We start from the raw sequence: 22,352 nt of genomic DNA on the forward strand, positions 1-22,352 counted from the left end.
CTTTAACTGTGAACGCTGCAGGAATTACACACAGCTTTTAATGCTTAAGTTAGAGGTCATAAATAATTATTACAGCACCTAAATTTATTGAGTGGCAATAAAATTAAAGATGTTCTTCCTGTAGAGTTGAGATAAAAAAAATTTACTATCTACTATCTACAATCTACAAATCTCAGCATTTGTACAATGTTCTTACAGCTTAAAGCTTTTCTTTATAACATTAAATATTCAAGACTAAATAAGAAACAACCAAAACTCTTTTGTGAACTTAAGTTCTTAGTTTCAGTATAATTAATTAAAACACTCAAAAAATGTGCCAATCTGCTTCATCTGCACTGTGTGACTGTGCTTCAATGAGTGTGATTGACAGTGGCGTCTCCTTGGTAACATCATTCTGATATTTGCTAAATTCTGATTGGTGCACAGAGGTTCGTGACATCACCAACTTCAAACCAGAGTGAGGAGCACAGACAGAGCAGCAGTGGTGGAAAAGTAACTAAGTACATTTAATCATGGACCATACATAAGAACAATTTAGTTGTACTTGAGTTTTTATATTTTTCACACTCTTAAAGAGGACGCTTTGCATTATGGGTACTTCTATTTTTAATAGTTAAAGTATATCTTGCTGGTGAGACTTATGTACTTATGTACATGACTTTTACTTGTATGAAGTATTTTTACACTGCTGTATTGATACTTCTACTTTTTTATCTGAATACTTTTGCCACTGTAAAACACAAATACACAAACTGCTCATGCAAAGTAACCAAAAATTTTGTAATTTTGGCTGAGAAAATGTAAGTAAGTGAATGTAAGTAATGGCTCATTGCACTGACCCAGTGATGTTAAAGCTAAAAACAGATTGAGAAGCTGACGATGAGTTAGTGGAGCATGCCATCACTAATCCAGGTGACGACGTGTAAAAACAAAACATGCAACATTTAAACAGTCTGATGTCCAGCTGTGTTCAGTCTGTGTGCAGCTGACTCTGCCTGACTTGTTTCCAGCCAGCCTGAAAACGTGCTGGTTCGAGCGTACATTCCCAGTCTGAGAGGAAGTCTCATCGCCCCGCTCTCCAGTCCTGCACAGATCATGTTTTCAGTCATGAGGCCGTCGTACCAGCTGATCAGGTTACATGTTCTCCTGTCGATGAGCTCCACCTCCTGCAATCTGTCCATCAGCCTGCCTACAAAACACAGACCATAATAGTATCACTTTACTAATCGTAACTAATAACTTTAAGAATGGTCGATGGTACATGCAGCAATACTTCTTCTATTTATATGTATATTTGTAACTGTATATTACTTGTAAATATAATATAGTTTTTCCTTTTTATCTCCTCTTTTAGTGATATTTTTATATACTTTGTTCCATTTTATTGTCAATTGTATTGCTTTATTCTATTCTTGATATTAAAATATTTTAATATTTATTAATATATTTTCTGTGTGTGTGGTGATGAGGGGGCTACAGCTGCATTTCATTGTGCAATCCTGTGTTTTTATAATGACAATAAACTGAACCTTGAACCTTGAAATAAAATAAAATACAAATAGTCACAAAAAAAGAGAGAAATACAAGAAATGCAGTAACTGCAGAAATAATTATAAGGTAACACAGGAAAGAAAATGTATTGATCACATCGATGCTACTGGATTACTGCTCAACAATACTTTCTTCAATACATTTTAATTTTGTCTTTGCACAAGTGACCTGTTCACATGTTTGTCTGTGTTCAGAATACATTGTCATTGCAGCTGGTTTCTCTTCACAGATGAATTATTTTTCTTTAACTTTTAAATATTCGTAGTTACAAACTTGATGCCAGACCATGAGCAATAAAATGTTATTGAGTCATTAATAAATGATTTTTAGACCAGATGCTCTGCAGCCTTCTTACAGGAGAAGGATCTATTTTAATTTATTTATTACCGGTATAACAACTTATTACTGGTCTGCAAAATGTCAATAAATTATTAATCAACTATTGATAGAGACTTGATAAAAGGCATCTGAGAGAAAGATGTTATTGCTTTTCATAAAATGTTTATTTTTTTATTTTTTTTTTATTTTTATGCCATTTTTGCAGACTGTAGAGCAACAAACGTCCCAGACCAGACTCAAACTGGGCCAGACTCATAGTCGGAGTCTTGACCAGGTCTTCCTTGAAAAAGACATTTTTAATTTCATGGACTTCAGGGTTAAGTAAAGGTGAATGTGTCATATTGTAAAGTGGTACCTTCCCCCTCCACAGTGAGTCTGAGTCAGGGATTCAGTGTCTTGCTTAAGCACTCTTCAATATGAAAGGGGATGATGATGACGACCTTTCATGTTGACCTTTCATAATCCTGCAGAATCAGTGAATTTTTACACCAACCTTCTGTAGTAGGTGCTTCTCCATCCTGTGATGAAACTGACTGAAGTTGAGCATAAACTTGTGCGTCACGTTATGAGGAGTGCAGACGGGCTGGACGTGGTCAGTGAAGTTGAAAGGAGAGCTTAGGAGCTCGTGTATCACGTCATTGTCAGACATGACATCACTGTAGTTCTCTTGCATTTTGACCAGATGGATGGAGCGGCTCTGTGCGTTTCCTCCCAGAGCAGATAACATGCCGAGTCCTGCCACCACACGGAAATGAGTTCTGCTGATTCTTCTGGACACAAAACAGAAATAATGTGACTATTAAATGACTTTGACTCGCTGCTGTTTTGTTTCTTGTCCACTATCACCCACCAACCCCCCCCTTTCTTTATAATCACAAGCCTGTGAAGTGGAATCCTTTATTGTACAATATAATGTACATATCGTGTAAGTAGTGTGCTATATGTGTGTTGTTCATGTAAGATATGAAAGCTAAAACAACTGATAATTCACAGTCTTTCACAAATATACACACTCATACATTGAGAAGAGAAAATGACAAACATGAAGACTTGTGGAAAAAGGAAAAGTAAATAAATCACTGCAGCAAACTGATACAATGTTGGGTCATAAATGCTGAATCACAGCAGCATTTCTCAGTCAAAAGTCATGATTGGATTCATTGACCCCTGTGTGTTTTTATCTCTGGGGGCCCCAAAACTGTGGCTGCAGTTTGTTACAGTTATTGTGGAATTTCTAGAAAATCTTGTATCTATTTATCATTAAATTTTACAACAAGTTTGTTCTCTTCACAACGTATAAAACCTCCACGTGTGAAACACCAGTACTGACCTTGGATCAGACTAAAATAACCCTATTAGACACCCGCTCGTATCGACCACACAAACAACCACAGCTTTCTCTTTTCTTAAAGATGCATCAAAGCTTGTCAGTATTTAATATACATGATCATGATTTTCAATCCTACTTCTCTTCACATTTTGTATAATTTAAAGTTTTCTTTAAACCAATGCAAATACAGTTTGGTTATAGATGATTTAACCTCTTTTGAGCTCCGTTAATTGTCTCTTTTTTCTCTGTAAATTCACATATCAACATGTTTAATAGCTGAACCTAACTCACCTTAAATCAGTTTTTATATGTTACCTCAGGATTAAATTCTTTTTCCACCAGGTGTTTACGTTATTTTGTCTTGTGCACGCCAGGGAGGAGGTCATATATGACATGTGACTTGCAGGTGCGAGTCAGTCACATCAGTTGGGTGTGTAAGTTATATTCACTTGTATTTGTGGAAGCAGTGTGTGGCTGCGAGCACCCAGAGGCTGTTGAGAATCGTCCCACCACTGTGATGCCTGGACAGGAGCTGGATGCTGACCTGCCAGGGCCACGCGCCCTCAGGAGCCTCCTGACCCCCCACTATCTGAGATGCACCGGGGGGCCGACCAGGGGCCGCTGCCCACAACCTCACAAACACAATCAGATAGTTTTAATGTACATGACATCCAAACAGTAGCTGAGGAGAGTGTGTATAATGTGTGTGACCTTGCTATGTTAGATATTTAATGTGATTAATGTATCGCTAAGAATACTCTGAGATAATGAGTCAATTACTAAAATAGTCAATCAACAGAAAATAATTTTTCAAATTTGATCTACTGATCGTTTAAATCATTTACTTTTGGTACTACTGTAGGTGTCTTTTTGTTATTGTTACTGAGCATGTTTTTATTGTATATGTACAGATTTGTACCCACACTGCAAACCCATTTATCTCTGGGATATGATGTTTCCCTGCTTTTCTCTGTTTTACATCACTGTCAATTGATTATCTCTGGATCTCAGACTCCTGGTCGGACAAAACAAGTCATCTGAAGACGACTCTGAACACAAGACTGAAAACAATAATAGGGCGGCAACACTGCTCTAATATATATATAAAATGAGGAGGATTTTCTGTTTGTTAAAGCAACACTATGCAAAGTTTGCTGATCAGTAGGCATTGTAGCCACAAGTAAAATACAGAGCCAAAGTAAAAAAAGTAAGAAACACTCATTCAGAACTTTAATAACAAGGCAAATTAGAAAAAGTGGGTGAATACAGCAGAAACCAAATAATGATGATGAAGTACTGGCGCAGCCAGACTGGGAAATGTTCATGGGAGCTGTATTTTTCTGAATTATAACTGATTAATCTTTTAATGAACCCCAGGGACACGTTTCACCGTTTCAGAAAGGCAGATGAAAGAAATGCTCAGTGAAAGATTGCATTGAGTCACAGAAGCTAATGTAACAGAAACTAGCCAGGAAATTACATCAGGTCTTTGGCTCTTTGGGATGACAAGAAGAAATAAACAAAAACAAGTCTCCCATTTCAGTACAGTATGTTTACTTGTACTAAAACCATTCAAATGTTTATCAGTTATGCCAAAACGTAACGTAACACTAACACAAGTAGAGTCATAAAGTCAGAAAACTGACTCTAATGTCAGTTACACAACAATATCTACTGTTTGCTAACATTAGCCACTAGAAGCTCCTGGTCATCAGACCGAATGTGGCTACAGAAGCAAAACTCCTGAGTGTGTTATTTGTTCATTCATGTTTTTCATTAGTCGGGTGAATTGGCACTACAGCAATATATTTTGATATGAAGCCAATACAAGGTGTTTTCTACTCATATCAGAAAAGAGAATGCAAATATCACATTTGGAGAAGAAATGGCAAATATAAAAGTGTTCCTTTTGCCAAACAGTCTCTGATTATATGCCTTTCCTAATGTGGGACAGTTCAGGCTGAAATCTGGGACACTCAATGGGAGGCTGAAAGGTCTAAATCACCTTAATTCATGCAATAAAAACTTCTCTGGTCAGTAATACTCAAGGTCAAAGTGCATGTCTATGTTTGGTCATTTCAGTAATTACAATGTTTTTGTAGTTACAGATAGTATAGTAATGTATTATAGTAAATATTATGTATTAATATTAGTATTAATAGAATTTGCAATCTGCCTAAAAATAGGTTAAGCATTAAAAGACTAAGACCCCTGAATAACTTTTGATTTTCACCTTATATGTTCCTGCAACTGACCAGCACCTAACTGAAAATACTGGCTGTGCATGGGGAGTACTGTCCTTTTATACCCCTGAATAACTATTGATATTGCACATTTAATACACTGAAATGCATATTTCACCACTTTAACATATATGACTGTCCCACATTAGTAAAACCAGCTGTCCCACATTTCATAACACATTTTCTACAATGGAACAATGAATTGACTGAAATGAAAAAATATAAAGCATGTTTTCACCATATTGTAGCATATTTTGAGGCATGAATAAGTCATAAACTCGCTTCATTCATGACAGATTTAAATCCTTAACATTAAATTACTCAAAATCCTTTGTCACTGACCTTTAACTGGACTTCACAGCAACTACTACCTGTAGGAAGATTGCATTGCTCCAGTCTATGTGTGTATGTGAAGTCATGTGATTTCAATTACATGACACTCCAGGTTTAATTAGACAGCAGTGCTAACCATTAACATTTGGTAGAAAAAGAGAAAGATGCATTTGAGTTTAGTGTCCCACAATACACTAATTTGAAGACTGAGTTATTTCTTCTTTCAAAAGTTACATAGCGACACTTTAATACTATTTAAGTAGAAGAAGAGTACCTTTCTTAAAACAATTTGAGAAAAGGTTGGCTATTTTAAAGACTTCTGTAAGTAAAAGTTTGTTATTTCTATGTATATGGCCAATGTGACATCTTGACTGTATCTATTTGCATACAACCAATCTCAGTGAGATTGTATGAAGAGGTCCAGTCCTCCTGTTAACTACAACACATAACTTATTACATAACTTATTATATTTCATCAAAAAGGGAAAAAAATGAATCAATTTACTCAAAAATACATAAAAAGTTACATGTTCTTAGTTCCTTCCCACCCTGGTGTAGACTAACTGTCCTGCGGTGAAGTCTGAGCGGTCCAACAAGGAGCAAACAGCACCAGAGCTTTAGAGTCCATTTAGTTTCTGACCGCAAACAAAAACAACCTCAGTCCCTTCCGATCAATGACGTCATGTGCACGTTTAAGCCCGTTTGCGTCAACAGTGAAATAAAAAACGGCATTTAACTCATGATTAATGATACCACGTCAAAGAGTCACACTCCACAAACACACAGATTCATAATTGCACATTAATTTGCGCCATTAAAGAGCAGAGTGCGGGAGGTAGAGCAGTAGGCTATAAATGAAAATACTTCACAATGACCTTAATAGGAGATATTTCAAAAAAAAAAAAAAAAAAACTGTAAAAAAACTACATAAAGTATTAATATACTGTACGTGACATTAATTGGAGTTACACGGCCCCAGGAAGAGTAGCTGTTGCCTCGGTAACAACTAATTGGGATCCAAATAAACAATTAACAATGTGACATATATTGTTTTTAAATGAATGTAAAAAAATGAAAAGTTTTGCTGAAAACTACATGTGGAGTAAAAGCCATTAATCTTGCATACATTTGGCATTTTTGTAGTCTTTAAAACCTGAATCTATAAATGTTTCATCTTTATGTATATCAGACGTTCAGTGGCCTTTCTGGAAGCTGCCAGTAAATTCCTGCACTATAAACTCACCACACTGAACACACAGTGAGCCAATGCGTTTTGTCGGATAAACCTTGTGCATGTTTTTTTTTCTCTCTTTCTCTCTCTCTCTCTCTCTCTGTGCACAATCACACCCGTGCTCATCTCTGATCACCACACACACTGGAGGGGGGGTTCAGAGGCTGGAGGCCTAAATGACCTTTACGATTTTACGAAAACGCACTTGCCGACACTCCCTTACATTCTGCTGAGAGTCATCAATTATGCAGGGAAACTGCTCGCACTGAGGGGGAAGATAGCAGCAACAATATGGCGACAACCGCAGTTTCTCCCCAATCTTTTCCACATCTGCAGTCCTGCACCGGCTTTCTGGATTCATTGTAACGCTTACAAAGTGAGTACCCTTCATTGTTAATCGCTGGAGAAAAGAGAGCATATGTTAGGAGGTGAAGGTAGATTTTCTCTCTGTCGGTATACTTGCGTAAATGTCGCAGAGCCGCACACTGCCCCGCATCTTTTTTTTTTTTTTGGAGGGGGGGTTTGAAGAGGGTGTCTGCGTTTGCTGAGCGTCTATCTGCTGGACCAGGAGCAGCAGAGGAAAACATATATTTATCAATCAATTGATCTCGGATCGTGAGGTATTTATCGGATTAACTGTTTCGTCGAGCATCCAAAAGGCATTGATTAGACTTTTTGCGAGAGAAAATGCTCCGCACAGGCTTCAGGTAGGGCGCCGTCTGACCGCTCCAGCCTCCAAAAAAAAGAGCTAAAAATGTAAAGATTATTTTCAATTCGCGGTCACCATTTTTGGCTTTTTATATCCTCCGGACTACAGGATGATGCGTTTCATACACCATAAGGCTTCGAGAAAGGGGCTGATGCTATGTGAGTAGCCTGGTCCTCCTTCCATCATCAATAGCCGAGAAATTCACATTCCTCCAGGTGATTTTTTTTTTTTTTTTTTTTGGTGTGGCAGCATCCAAACTGTTCTCTTATCGTGTTATTGTTGTCACTTTCATCTCATGTTGCTGTTTGTATGTGGTTTTAAAGCTGCTGTCTAGCTTCATACTATCTTGTGCATAGATAGAGCCCTTATTGATTTGGCAGTCGACATGGCTTCACGGGTGTGGTGCAGATCCTTCAAGGCAACGCGCAAAAACGCACGGAATATCTCGAAGAAAAAAATCAATCGTTTGAGGGTTTTTTGCTGAATAACATAGAGGGACTTTTATTCATTTTGACACATCGACATCACACTTGTGACTCTGACAAAAAAAACCAAACAAAAATACACGGTTGCGTTTACCACAGCGTGACATTTTCAACATACAAACCACCCACTGCAGCAATGTTGCTTTAGCCAATTTGGTCGTAGCCACATCTCTGCGCAGTATAACCTCCAGCTTCTTTCTGTGAGGCTGAGCAGGACTTTTCTATTCAATGAAATATATTAGAGAAACGCGCATAATGGCGTCTCCAGGCCCTCCTTTCTTAATTAACAGCTTTAGTAAACAAGTCTCTATTTCTCGCTGCGTCTGAATTTTGGGGGGGATGGTTGAGAAAATGCCTTAAATATGCCCGTTTTCTTTGTGAAAATGATTGCATTACAAAGCTTGGATGCAAGCAATGTGCAGCCCAGCAGGCAGAGACACAACAAGACGAGTGTTGTCATCATGACTTGATAACATTGAGAATTGAAGGATAAACTGCAGGCCTACAGGCGTCGAGAAGGGAGCTCAACAAGGAGGCCTGGCACACAGCAAAAAAACGGTTTTCCAGGCAGATCGGTTATGATTTTTTTTTCCATCTATGAACCTGCATGCAAGCATTCGTGCATATGTGTGTGTTGTGTGTGTGTGTGTGTGAGTGTGTGTGTGCGTGTGAGTGTGTGTGTGTGTGTGTGTGTGTGTGTGTGTGTGCGTGCGTGCGCGCTCGTGTGGTGCTGAAGCGGACAGCGCCAGCAGAGCAGCAGAAGGCTCAGTGACTGTGAGGTTCCGGGGTCCATTTTAAAACAGACGTCTTGGCTCACAGGATGCATGTTTTCATGTGTTTCTCCTTTCCCCATCCTCATATCACGACAGATAGAGTGTGTGTTTGCTGTGTGATATCAGCTTTACACGTCGAGCATTTTTAATTAGATCGTGTTATGCAAGAGAGAGGAGCAGGGAAGTGACAGGCCTTGTGATTCAGATATGGCTGATTCTTCTTGTTTGGGCTACATCTACCTTTCTCTTCATCATAATATGAAGTTCTGCATCCATGAATGGGAAGGAAGTGTCATAATGCTGAAAATCTGCCAAAGAAATGAAGTAATTACAGTCATTTTCTATCTTTCAAACAGTGAAGGTCTGAGTTCAGGTGTGGCTGTGTTTCCTCTGAACCTGTGTCCTCTCAGCTGCCTCGTCTTTCCTTCAGCTCTGCCTCACATTAGTACATTGACCCTGAAATGTCCTGCAGCTTGAACAGTTGTCATGTAACCATCATACCCTTTTACATCTAAGTGTGTTGGCAAAAGGCCCTACTGAGTCATGCAGCCATTAAGAGCAGCATTTCCACAGCAGTTCAAAAAATTATAAGGAGTAAAATCCTTAAAAAGGGGGTCAGTTGTCTTGGCTGTCAGGGGTTTAATGCAGGACCCAGAACTTACTGCCAACACTGGGTTACAATAAGAAATCACACTTTATGTTGAGGTTGCCTGAACAATAAGAACAGCCATAACTGACAGAAAATGTCTCTCAGATGTGTAAATGACATTAATTTTACTTATTATTCTGTAAAATCTTGAGATTAAAGGCAACAGAACATTTATAAGTAAATATCTCAACAAGCAAATAAATTTACAACATTTCATGTAATAAGTGATACATTTTAGAAATATAATAGCTGAAATAATTAATTATTGTTATGGTAATAATTGTTTAAGTAATATAAACATATACATGAAGTATGTGATGTCATGAACTATGAATCATGCATCACCAGATATTTCTTCCTTTTCCGATTTTGCTGATAAAATCATCACAAGTTTTGTCACAAAAACACTTTGACGTATGTGTATTTGGTGAAATTTCTGATGAGGAAATACAAAATCTGTTCACTTTTGAAGCCTTTAGGTCCTCCAGCCGTCATTTCAGTCTAATCTTAAACAGCAGACTCTTTAATTATGTTAACCAGAGACTGAAGGAGGTTTATTAGTTAATCAGTTAATTAGTCCGATTCACAGAGTGACTGTTTTTATGTTTTCTGTATCATTGTTTTGTTCTTGCTCTGGTGGCGTTAAAGGATCACTGAACAAAATTCTGCTCATTTTATCTCCTTAACTGACACAAATATAAAGGGAGAGACTGTAGAAACGCGCTCAGCCTTAAAGGGATATTTCACTTTACTATAATTAATGCAGCTTTTAGTTTTTGTCTTTGAAGTTCATGAACATTCAGTTGATAAGATGTGATTTACTTTGTAGTTTATTGACTTGATACCTGTATATATAAGATAAAAGGTGTCACACAGGATAAATTGTATTTTTTATATCTATAACTGTTGATAAAGAGTGAGCCAAACATTATGAATTCTTTCTCATCAACAGCAAGTGTTGGAGACAACTGAAATATAAACGTTCCTGCTTCTCATTGGCTGGTGAACGCCTTTTCTCCCTGACTGTGGTTGGACAAATGTAGTGTAGATAAAACCATCATGGTGTTTCCTGTTTCTGCTACAGTCAGGGTGTCTCCTGGTTGTAGTTTTCTGCTCTCGGGCTGTTATGTATCGACAGTTCTTTATCAAACAGTGGTAGTTTTTATTTTTTACATTCATTTGGATCAAGGAAAACCGTCAATTTGGAAAATGTGACTATTGTAAATAAATAATGTGGCAAGGATGCAACATTTAAGCAGCCATTTTTGTAGGACACCATGTTACTTGTGGTAATTTTTCTACTCTGGAACTGGTGGAATCAAATATTTTACATTTGTAGTGGTTGTACCACATTTTCTCTACCTTTAACTCATATTTCTGTTTTCATGGCTCCATATTGAAACCTACAAATGTGTGTTTGTGTGCAGACATGCATGCATCTGGGTGTTTTTGATTTGCCCTTAAACATTCTGTCACTTGTTTCAAACCTCGTCCGATTATCAAAAAAGATTTTAGGATTATTGCTGAAAAGTCAATGTCAAGATGATTAAAAAAAGAAAAAAAGAGATGATGTTCTCATGCTCAACATATCAGATGTGAACCATTTAGAAGACAAGTATATTTTATTAGTAGAGATGACCTTTCTTCTCTGTGTCCCTCCTGCAGAACTACTACTGTGGATGGTACAAACCTAAAGACCAAGTAGTTGCAGGATGAAAACATGGCTGCACCCCTTATTGCACCGCCAGGACCTGATAGCTTCAAGAAGTTTACTGTGGAATCTTTGGGGGGCCTTGAGCTGCGCATCAAAGAGGAGAAGAACAAGAAGCCACCCAAGCAGGACAGCAGCTACCGCGATGACGATGACGAGAACAAGCCCAAGCCCAACAGCGACCTGGAGGCTGGGAAGAGTCTGCCCTACATATACGGGGACCCCCCTTCTGGAATGGTGGCGGTACCACTGGAGGACCTGGACCCATACTACCTGAATACTCAGAAAGTGAGTTTACAGAGATCTGAAATACACACACACACACACACACACACACACACACACACACACACACACACACATACAGGCTTAATGATGTTATCAACTCACATTCACTACAGCTGTTCAAACCAAAGGATGTTTCAGATCAGGGCTGGGTATCAATACTTTTCAGTACTGACCAAATTGTGTCCGTCGTATCAAAACAGCATAGAAAGCTGGCATCACATTTCTTGTCAAATGTGATGCCAGCTTGCATATGGAAACCATTTAAGTACTTTGGCTTCTTTTGTTCAGTGAAAAAAATGTTTTGTAGAGAAATATTATATTATTTTTCAAAGAGCATCACACTTAAACTTTATAATCTTATTGGCACAAGTATCAAAATATTTCAAACGATACCCAGCCCTATTAATGGATGGTATTTGTCCCTCTACCTCAGGTGTCCAAAATCTCAAATCATAACAGTATATTGTCCCAAACAGCTCTTATAATGTAATCTGCAAGTCAGAATCGCATCACATTGTGTCTCAGTTCTTGTATGTGTCCTGCTTTCATCTTGAAAAGTCAGTAGATGTGTGGTTTTTGAGATGTGGAAGTCTTTGTGACATTAATCATACTTACAGATTGTGTGGCTGTTTGATTGGTACCTATCACATTATTTAGAATTTCATTTTCTCGAGCTGCTTTTGAATCAGTGGTAAAAAGTAATTCTGGTGATTTTTTTTCTCCCTCATTGATCAGCAAACATGTCACCTTTGATGCTTAGACCAGTAGACAGGTGTTCTGCTGTATCAGTGAAGCTCAAACATCCATATTAATATTTTACATAATGGTTAGTAGATGATGTCATGTTGAGTCATACATCATGACTGGAATTTACGCAGAAAAGAAAACTTCCTGACAAAGCAGAGACGTTTTGAGATAGTTAGTTTACAGTTATTTTAATTTCATGATTAGGTTGCAGAATGTAATTATGTTTTCCTCCTCGAAGACCTTTGGGGAGTGTGAGAGTTGAGCACTCGAGCTGTTGAGTGGGCCGTTGCCGTATCTCTGATATGCTCACAGGGCTTTGGGGAAAAGGTCAGAAGCAGTAACTGTGAAAAGGCTGTTGTTCCACATGACAGACTTTCCTAATTGTTCAAAAATTAATCTGTGGCAGGAGAGAAAAGCAGCAACAGCAGCAGGCTGGGAGGATTCTGGTTCTCCTAAAGGAGACACGTGTCTCTCTGGGGTTCCTGTCATGTCTGACACTCAGTGTGAGGACAGCCGGGTGACCTTGAGAGTCTCTCTAAATCCCCTTGATGTGTACCTATCAACAAAAACTGTAAAAGGAGACAGTATTCATTTCACATGGCTCTCGTTGGACCGAGAATAAAATATGAATAAAAATGATAAGACAGAAAAGTCATTACTTCCAGGTATTGATAGAGGCTGAAATGAAAGCTCAGGAAAGTTCAAAAAACTTCTGTGAAATTTGCAGCCATTTTGAGCTATTTATGAACCGTAGTACTGAGTGTTTAACAGTGTAAACCTGTTCTATACTTTAAAAAGAAGCAAGAATACTTAATCATAAAATGGCTGTCCTTCCCCTGAGCATTAATCGAGATGCAAAGTGTACTGAGGTCAGTTTAATGCTGGTGTTTTTATAAACAAGGCTGAGCAGCGTGGCTCAAATCTTCTGCCATGGTAACATCCTTTGTTGTCTATTTTTAACAAAGAATTATGTAACAAAATTGGCATTTTTGTTCAAAACGGTCTCTGCCAATCACATATTCTTTCAAATACTGCTGCACTTTTGACAACACTGTTAACCAGTCTACACAGTATACCTTAAAGTATAGTAAAATCTATGAAACAATGTTTAGTCTTTCTTATTAGCGGACTGGATTTGTCCAGATTTTGGGTGCGTGTGCATTTAGGTGCACAGTATCTGTGCCTGTGTTCCTCTCTCTCCGTCTGTCTCTGTCTCATACCTCCCTGTCTTTACAGTGAACGCTGACTATTATATAACGCACCAGTCCAGTGCACAAGTAGGAGACACGATTCAGATGACACGTGGCAAACATGTCCAGTGATACTTGGGACTGTTGATAAGTTCACTCACTAACACTTTGCTCACTGGTCTGTGTTTCCAGACACATCGACACATTACTGTCACAGGTGCATGTGAGTCTCACAAGCTTCTTTGTGCCTCTTGTGTTTATCTCTCTGCGCCTGCCTCTGCCAGTAGCCCTGTCAGCTCTCGACTTCAGGCAAATCTAATTATGGCCCTCCATCTAGTCTCGTTCTAATGCCAAAGGGAGCCGACGCTGCTTTGGTTCTGGCAGCCTTAGCTGTCGTGACGTCAGATCAGGTGGTGACCTTGGTGGAAGAACGTTGCTCTGTATGTCTTTGTCACTGAGAGGGGCAGCAGGCCGGTTCTGGATACGTCACGGGGAGGGAGGGGGAGAAATAATCGTAAACGAACACCGTTCATCTTCTTTGTCACAAATCTTCGGTTGTGGCTCTTTTAGATTGTGTCATAGCTGACACAGAGGGCTGACAGCCTGGCTGGGTGATGACGCAGCATCCAGCCCACCCCGCCCAGTCGGTGGCCGGAGCAGGGCTGTGCCACGCCGAGCTGAGCCATGCCAGGTCTAGCTGGGTGTCAAAGTAGAAGGCCGGGGACACAGATCATTTTCAAGGAGAAGGCAGAGAGTGATAGAGAGAGAGAGGGAGGGAGGGAGAGATGATATGAGGACAGGGATGAAATGGACGACATGTGCAAGGATGCATGAGCACACTTGCTCTCCTTCCAGCTCAGCTCACTGAAATGTGTTTTACTGGGGAAGGTGCAAAAATCAAGTCTTTTTTCACAGAAACACCACACAGCCTGATACCTTCCCCTATCATCCCTTTTAAAATTGTTGAAGAATTCATTCACAGTGTGTGCAAGTCTGTCCTCCTTTGCACGGGGAAAAGATAAATATTTATAATCATATTTTCTCAAAAGACAGATAGCACAGATACAACATGATGTAAGCTGAATTTAATCTTGAGAATATGAAATGAAATATAGACTACAGTGGAAGGAACATGTCTTGTGACTCCAGATCATCTGCACATTCAGAGAAAATCTTTTTTCTCCCAGCTTTTCCTTTAACAACTTAGATATATTTTTTAGACCATGAAATGTCATTAAAAGGGAAAAGGCATGACAATGAATACCTGAGCAGGTTAGCACCTAGCATAGCAGCTGAGCTCCTACGCCATTAGTGTATGAATGTGTGTGTGTGTGCAGCTTTCAGGCTAGAGGTGCCATAAAACGCAGTCCATTTACCATTAACCACAAGGGTTTATAGAAGGGGGCTCGTTGAATGGCTACTGCGGCCCTCCTGGATGCAGATGCTGCAGCCCTGCCTGATGGCTGGAGCTTCTGTGTGGAAGCCGCGCTCCCTCTCTCTCTCTCTCTCCTCGTCTCCCGCCCATCCCCCTCCCCTCCTCTTCTTCGTCTTCTGCCCAGCTCCCTCGCTCTGGCTCCCTCCGCCCTGCTTCTCCTCAGCCTGCTGCTGCTACAGTTGCTGCCTGCCTGCCTGCTTCACTCACTCTCCATCTCCCCCGTTTTCTGCCTTTCCTCTGCCCTGCTCTTCTCTTTGCTCAGTGCTGGATTATGAAATTTTCAGTAGCTTTGCAGCAGTTTAGTCATGCGTTAGAGAAAAAGACCCTACATACATGGCAGTCGTGTGTGTGTGTGTGTGACAGTGTCTCATTTTTGAGCTTTGTGCATGCTGGTTGGTGTGCACGTGTCAGTTAATGTGTTTGTTTGCGTGTGTCGGTCATGCTTGTGCACACAGCGTATGGCAACTGGGACATTTCCAAGTGTGTCATTATAGCCGACCATAGTGCTGAGTGGGGATGTTTACAGTATATATGATAGTATTAACACTCAGGGGGGAGGCTGCTGCTCTGACCTGTAATAGTAAGTAGAGAGTAAGATTATCTAATCATGTTTAACCGCTCTGGCTTCATCTGAGTCTGTGGATTTCAGCAAATTAATGTCAGGGGGTCATGTGACAGAACTGTGTCTCGTCCTGCGGGCAGAGATACTCTTCGTTTCGGTTCCATGTTCCTTCCTGAGATGTTTATGTTTCTTGTTAACATCAACATCATACACACGCACCTCATTTCTGTAGGATGCACACAGATTACATTACATTACATTAACACAAGCTTTTTACTGTACTTCTCCCATCCCATCCTTCCTCCTCCTCCTCCTCCTCCTCCTCTTCCTCCTCTTCTCCCTCCTGACTCCACTGTCTCCAGCCTTCAGCACTGAGTCGGTGGCTCTGCAGGGCTTAATGTAGTGAGGGATGCCTTGTTAAAAGCACAAGGGCCCATATCACTTGTTCAAATGCACAGAGTCTCATTAAAGTTTCATGCAAATCGCCATGTTTTATTTAAACAATTATGAGGTTATCCACAGAAAGAGGCTTGCCAGCTTCTCTCAGTTTTGCTCGTTTCCTTCTCTCAAAACCACCAAAGCCATGATGGGCAGAACGGCACGAGTGATGGCAGCTGAACATGTGCACAAGACACACACATACACATACACACACACACTGGGCGTTTCCAGTGGATAAAAGAAAACAGTTATTAGTCGTGATGCACTGAAGGAATGGGACAACATACCGACATTAGAAACATCCTTTTATGTGACAGAAGAAGAAAGACTCACTACTTAATGAGCAAATGCACATATGATCTTTTGCATACTATATATATTATACTGTAAACACATTAGTTTTGTATCATATTCAATTGCTTTTAGTAAATGTTTCTCATGACAAGCATTTGCTGTGAAACAATAAGTGTATTTTTGTATGATTGCTAACTGATTCAACTGTCGGTCTCTCTCTCTCCTTTTCTTCTCTCCACAGACATTTATAGTGCTAAATAAAGGGAAGACAATCTTCCGTTTTAGTGCCACACCTGCCTTGTACTTCATAAGTCCTTTTAATCCGGTTAGGCGAGTAGCTATTAAAATTTTGATACATTCATATCCTTTGAAATGGTGTCTTAACTGCAGAGACAAAAGGGTTTCCTGTTCATGTGTATTATTCATGATGATATGTCCTGTCTTTCTGCTCGTACTGCTGTTGATGCTACCTATGACTGCTTGTACAGGACAGGATACATGTTATAGTCAGAGCCTTAAGATGGCAACTAATAGCATGTCAGATAATTGAAAAATTATGTCTTCTATACGCCGCTAATATGGCAGAGCATACTGGAAGCCATTTTATCACTGTAAGGAGAGGCTAGCACAAATGATGAGTCATCCTTAACAGTAAACCAGGCTAGACTTCCTCAGTAAGCTCATTATGGTTTAAAACTGTGCCATCAATCTCAGAACCCCGACCGAACAGCTGAAGGTTGTACCTCTCTTTGTTCAGAGAAATGTCAAACAAAGACTCAGGAGGTGGAAGAAAATCAGAATTAGACTCCCAGTTGCAGCTGGTCAAAGCAATATTTCCATAAAGTAGGTCAAATCTGTCCGTTGATTATCTGTGTGGTGAAAATGTGGTGAATCTGTTTACAGTGCAGCCAAACAAACTCATGTTGAAGATAGATGTAGGTTGAATTCGGGGCGGGAACGGTGGACTCTGCCACTTAACATGAAAACTACTATATAGAAAGGTAATTACAAAATGGTAATACACTGAATGGCCATTGCCGAAAAAATATTCAACCATAAATTGTATAAAAATGTGTTTGACTCATGAAAATGTTAAGGATTTAATTTAATTTTTTAATTTTTAGAATAAATACATCATTAAAATGTTTGACCCAGTGGGATGAATGTTAGCAACTCTGAACCCTTTTGAATTCTTCAGGAAATCACATATTTGTATCAGCATGATATAAACATATAAATATCAACATGATAACAATCATTATGATTAATTTTTTTTCTGTTTCCCGCAGCTGTTCACAGCTAACTTGAGGTTTGACTTGTGTTTGTTGACAGAAACAGCAATAGTGACAGTAAGGAAAGCTAAAACTATACTAAACCCTTGTTTTTTTTCCATTCTGTATTTTTTATTATTATTACTGTCTGTTGTCCCTATGTTTACCTAGTTATCTCCTAATCTGAGCCACAAGCCACAACTATTACTGACCTCTGGCTGCCTTTAAAGGCAATAAAAAAAATACTTTCCTTTAACCGTAGACCTCTCTGCACTGAAGCCTTGCAGCTTTAAAAAGTACTACAGTTTTGGTCATGCTGGTATTGAGGGCAAGCTGTTGTATTTACACTAAATATATTTATGATTTAAATATTTCATGGGTAAAGTAATGGCCTTTGTGGTAGTGGGCACACACAAGCACCTTCTGTTAAGTGCTATGAGTAGATTTTTTTATGACATTAACCCTTCATGTGTTGAGGGCTATTAAGGCTGAATGGAGTCATTACATGTGTACTGTGCAGTGGATACTGCAGATTGTTGTGTTTTACATTTTCAGTGAGGTTTGGTGACATTTGTGATTGCCTCTATAATCCGTATTTTCCTTAACCTGCTCCTCACTCTTTTCAGCATGATCATTATGTGTACTATTTTGACCAACTGTATATTCATGACCTTTAGTGATCCTCCTGAGTGGTCAAAACAAGTAGAGTAAGTACACATTTAATATGTTCACTCAGTAGTATAAATGCATGCTAACTGCTGTTACACCAATACATTCGAGTCACAAAGCTAAGCATCCAATGTTATGAAAAACAATTATGATTTTTGAAAATTTTAGAAAAATATATGTGATCTTTGAAAAAACCAGTGGGTCCTTTAGCAAAACTTTTTTTTTTAACCCATTTCTCAAGTTTCCCAATCCACGTAGCTGGAAATGACATATTACCTGCTCTTTATATATGAAATGAAATATGAAATATTGGAAAGAAACGTCAATATATACAAGAATGATTTTTAAAATTTTGGTCATATCCAGCTACCATCTTTGCTTGGATTTATACAAAGAGGCACAACTTTAGAAACCGGTTAAAACTCTTTTTTATCATGAAAGAGACTAAATATTTTTTCTCCAGATGGTTTAGAGTCTTTACGGATTCTGGAAATACCTTCAGAAACCATAAGTAAGTTTTGTTAAACCTTATAGGTTTATTGCTATGCTAGCAGTCGGTCAGTTAACTGCCTCTCCGCTATAGTCCAGACTGAAATATCTCAACAATCAGATGGATTGCCATTAAATTTTGTACTAACATTCATGGTTCCCAGAGGATGAATTGTATTAACTTTTCATTTAACTTGATCATCAGGTCCAAATTATAATTTGTCCAACACTTCAGTTTATGACCAAATACCTGCAAAACTAATGATATTTCCATCAGCCTCAAGTGTACTTTGTTTAGTGCAAAGTAGCAAAAACCTGATAAACATTACCTGTTAAACGTCAGCATGTTGTACAGCCTCACGGAGCCGCTAGTGTGGCTTTAGACGCTTAGTCTTGATTAAGGATCGTGTTGTATATATTTTTCAGAGAATGGATGCTGTGCTCTGTGACTCAATGTAATACATAAGTTACAGTTTCTGAAACTTCTTTAAATATAATATATAACAGTAATGTAACAGTTTTACCTGACTTCATTATTCCAAACTTATCTTGTGCTCTACACTCAGCTTTGTATGATCGAGCTTTGATCCATCATAGTGAACTGAATCTGTCACCACTTTTGTCTTTCAGGTACACGTTCACAGGAATTTATACATTTGAGTCTCTTGTAAAAATCACCGCACGAGGATTCTGTATAGACGGGTTTACATTCCTTAGAGATCCATGGAACTGGCTGGATTTCATGGTCATTTCGATGGCGTAAGTATTTTTCTTGTGACTCTGACTGTCAGTGGATGATGAAATGAAATCGTGTGCACAAATATTGCCATTGTTTTGTGAAGAGGGGTGGGTGAAGAAAGTTAGCTTTCAGTGCTACCGAAGATTGTTCATCTCTCTTTCTTTCTTTCTTCCTTTCTTTCTCTCTGATAACCCATCGTCTGTGTTTCCTCCATTGATCTGAGACTTCTCTGGCATTTCTCTTTGGGAATTGAAGGTTTCCATCCGACACTCTGCGGCCTCCCTGACAACACCCACACCTCAGACCCATTCATTCGATTTATCCTCCTTTTGTCATCTTAACTCTCCTTTTCATTCACCTTTTCTCTCTCAATCGGCTGGAGTCCGCAACATCCAGTTTAAGGCCCAGTATCTCCCCGTCGACTATATGTCACCCAGTAGTGTATGCCACATAGTTAACTGCCTCCATATGAGCAAAACATACCCAAAAAATGATACTTAATTATCTGTAGAGCAGTCACATGGCCCATCTGTGTGTAGATTTATCTCTTCACCTCATATCTGCATGTAAATAACGAGCTTTTGTAACTGTGGTTTGATCCTGCAGGTATATAACAGAGTTTGTAAACCTAGGCAATGTCTCAGCTCTGCGCACGTTCAGGGTGTTGAGGGCATTGAAAACTATTTCTGTAATTCCAGGTAAGACAGGATGGGGCGGGGGACGGTGGGGCGGGGTTGGTGTTAGGTGTGTGTGTCTTTCTTTCCTTTTACCTTCCACCCTTCTCCTCAGTGGACAGGCTCTGTGAGTGGCGTCGTTTCCTCCTGGTTCGGTGGTGTTGTGCTCTTGGCGTGTGTGGTTTTTGTCATCGTGTTTGTTCTGTGTGTGATCCTTCCCCTATTTCAGATATATAACAGAGTTTGTGGACCTGGGCAATGTATCTGCGCTGAGAACATTCAGAGTTCTCCGAGCATTGAAAACTATCTCTGTCATTCCAGGTGAGACTCAGTTTAAACACTAAGGCTGATCCTCTCACCCTTTCCTTTCTACTCACTATTATTATGATTACGATTATGATTTAAGCAACAACAAAAGAATTGGAAATAACCATTTTTTGATTTATTTTTCCTCCAAAATTATCAAAAATGGTACTAATACATTTTTGATAGGCTTTGCAGTCTCCTCTAGGGCCCTCCAAAGAGTCTGCACTCTCTTCTGCCCCAGTAGCACTCTCATTATGAGGCTTGTTTCCAAGGCAGCTGTGTTTCTCTTTAGAAATAGCTTTAACCCACTCCTTTCACTAGCTTTCAGAGTAAGTAAATGCCCTTTTCTTTAGCAAAGAAAATTCTTGATAGAATATTCTCATCTTAAGCACAAAAATCAGGTGATTATTCATGGTATTCATTAGATAGGAATAGATTATAGCTCAAATTTGCCAGCAATCCTTCTAGTTTATTACAAAAATGAATGTGCAAGTGAAATTAAAAGATTTTATTTCACATTTATAACTAGTGATTGAATTGGGAAGAGATGATTCCATGTTTTTGGGATCGAAAACAAACCCTGTAGATGTTGATGTTCTTATGGCATAGCTCTTAGAGACATCCCACAGAATACTCCTATTATTTATGTATGAAGACTGCCAAGCCTAGTTTGTGAACATATCTCTTACGCTGCATGATGCTTTTCAGTCACTTGCTTTTACAATATTAGCCTACTAAGAGCTTGGCTGACAAATGGCATTGAAAGTTTGATTTGCCCTCTTTTGTTTTTTAGTTTGATTATTGATTTTGTTTTTGTTTTTTTTAATGACCTACTTGAATGATATATCACACAGAAAAAGAAACAATGTGCTCACATTGTAGAGGTTGGGGATGCAGATGGGAGGGTTGAACGACCTATTGACCTTTCTAAGTGACACTGACCGTGCATCTATCTATCTATTGATAGAGGATGCTGAACAGATGTTGTGCTCACTGTGGATGGCTTTTTTTTAAACAACACATTTATTGGGAAGTCTGAAAAAGGAAATCCTTGTAAAGCGAAAACAAAAAGGGATTGTATTTTCATTTAAACTGTAAAGGAATTGGTTCGACATTTTAGGAGAGTTAGATGAGAAGATCCAGAACACTCTTGAAGAAAATGGCTGGCGATTTTCTATATTTTTCTTATTGTCAACAAGTCTCGTGCAGAGCCTAACCAGCAATGAACTCATTCTCCTCACAAGTAATGTGCATGTATTCAAAGTCTGATATATCTTATTCCTCTGTGTTGTAGACCTCTGTTGTTGTCCAAAGAGTTATAACAGGGATCACAAACGAGGTTCTGTTTAAAGCGCTTTGCTAGCTTGTTGTGCTTCATATCACATCCTCTTGACTTTGAACTACATTGTACATTGTAAATTTCTGATATCTAGCACAAGCTAGCGAAGCACTGTAAACAGAACCGTGTTCCCGTGTATGCACAGTGGCGTCTGCCTTACAGAGAACTACTCTCTGGAGACTGAAAACATGATCGCTGTTATTAGTCTTTGGAGCTGTTTGTAAACAAACTACTGTTCCCAAAACTCTTTGTGTGCGAAGCAACCCAGTGCAGCAGTGTGGCTCATCGGTGTGTTTTTAATAGTTTTTGGACAACAATGGAGGTCTACGGCACAGAGGAATATAATATATCAGGCTTTGGATACACACATAGTACTTGTAAGTAGGATGAGTTCATTGCCGGTTTGGCCCTGCACGTGAGGTTTGTTAACGATAAGAAAAATATAGAAAATCACCAGCCATATCCTTTATGTCTATCCAGTAAATATGAAGCGATCGAGAGCAGCTGGTTAGCTTAGCTTAGCACTAAGACTGGAAACAGCTAAGCTGGGTCTT

General features: G+C 39.1%; 2 protein-coding genes across 3 annotated transcripts in view; one reads left to right on the forward strand and one right to left on the reverse strand.

Annotated features, from left to right (window-relative positions):
* Positions 1-588: 588 nt before the first annotated feature.
* On the reverse strand, positions 589-6,424 carry LOC121895709 (acrosin). Its single transcript, XM_042409130.1, is given in 6 exon segments — positions 589-1,210; positions 2,113-2,170; positions 2,369-2,660; positions 3,670-3,829; positions 3,832-3,852; positions 6,361-6,424. Coding segments are annotated over 6 exon segments (861 nt in total). The 3' UTR covers positions 589-944.
* A 761-nt stretch (positions 6,425-7,185) lies between these two features.
* The window catches only part of scn8aa (sodium channel, voltage gated, type VIII, alpha subunit a), a 46,314-nt gene continuing 31,147 nt past the window's right edge, over positions 7,186-22,352 (forward strand). The window contains exons 1-6 of one of the 2 annotated variants that reach the window (XM_042408109.1): positions 7,186-7,403; positions 11,309-11,642; positions 16,553-16,671; positions 18,200-18,289; positions 19,371-19,499; positions 20,383-20,474. In XM_042408109.1, coding sequence (XP_042264043.1) covers positions 11,364-11,642; positions 16,553-16,671; positions 18,200-18,289; positions 19,371-19,499; positions 20,383-20,474 — 709 coding nt within the window. In that variant the 5' untranslated portion in view covers positions 7,186-7,403; positions 11,309-11,363. Of the gene's footprint in view, positions 7,404-11,308; positions 11,643-16,552; positions 16,672-18,199; positions 18,290-19,370; positions 19,500-20,382; positions 20,475-22,147; positions 22,176-22,352 lie in introns of those variants that run through there. The other variant, XM_042408108.1, reaches the window with a different exon arrangement.

The sequence above is a fragment of the Thunnus maccoyii genome, chromosome 4 (genome assembly GCF_910596095.1).
Source record: "Thunnus maccoyii chromosome 4, fThuMac1.1, whole genome shotgun sequence".
Lineage (NCBI taxonomy): Eukaryota > Metazoa > Chordata > Actinopteri > Scombriformes > Scombridae > Thunnus > Thunnus maccoyii.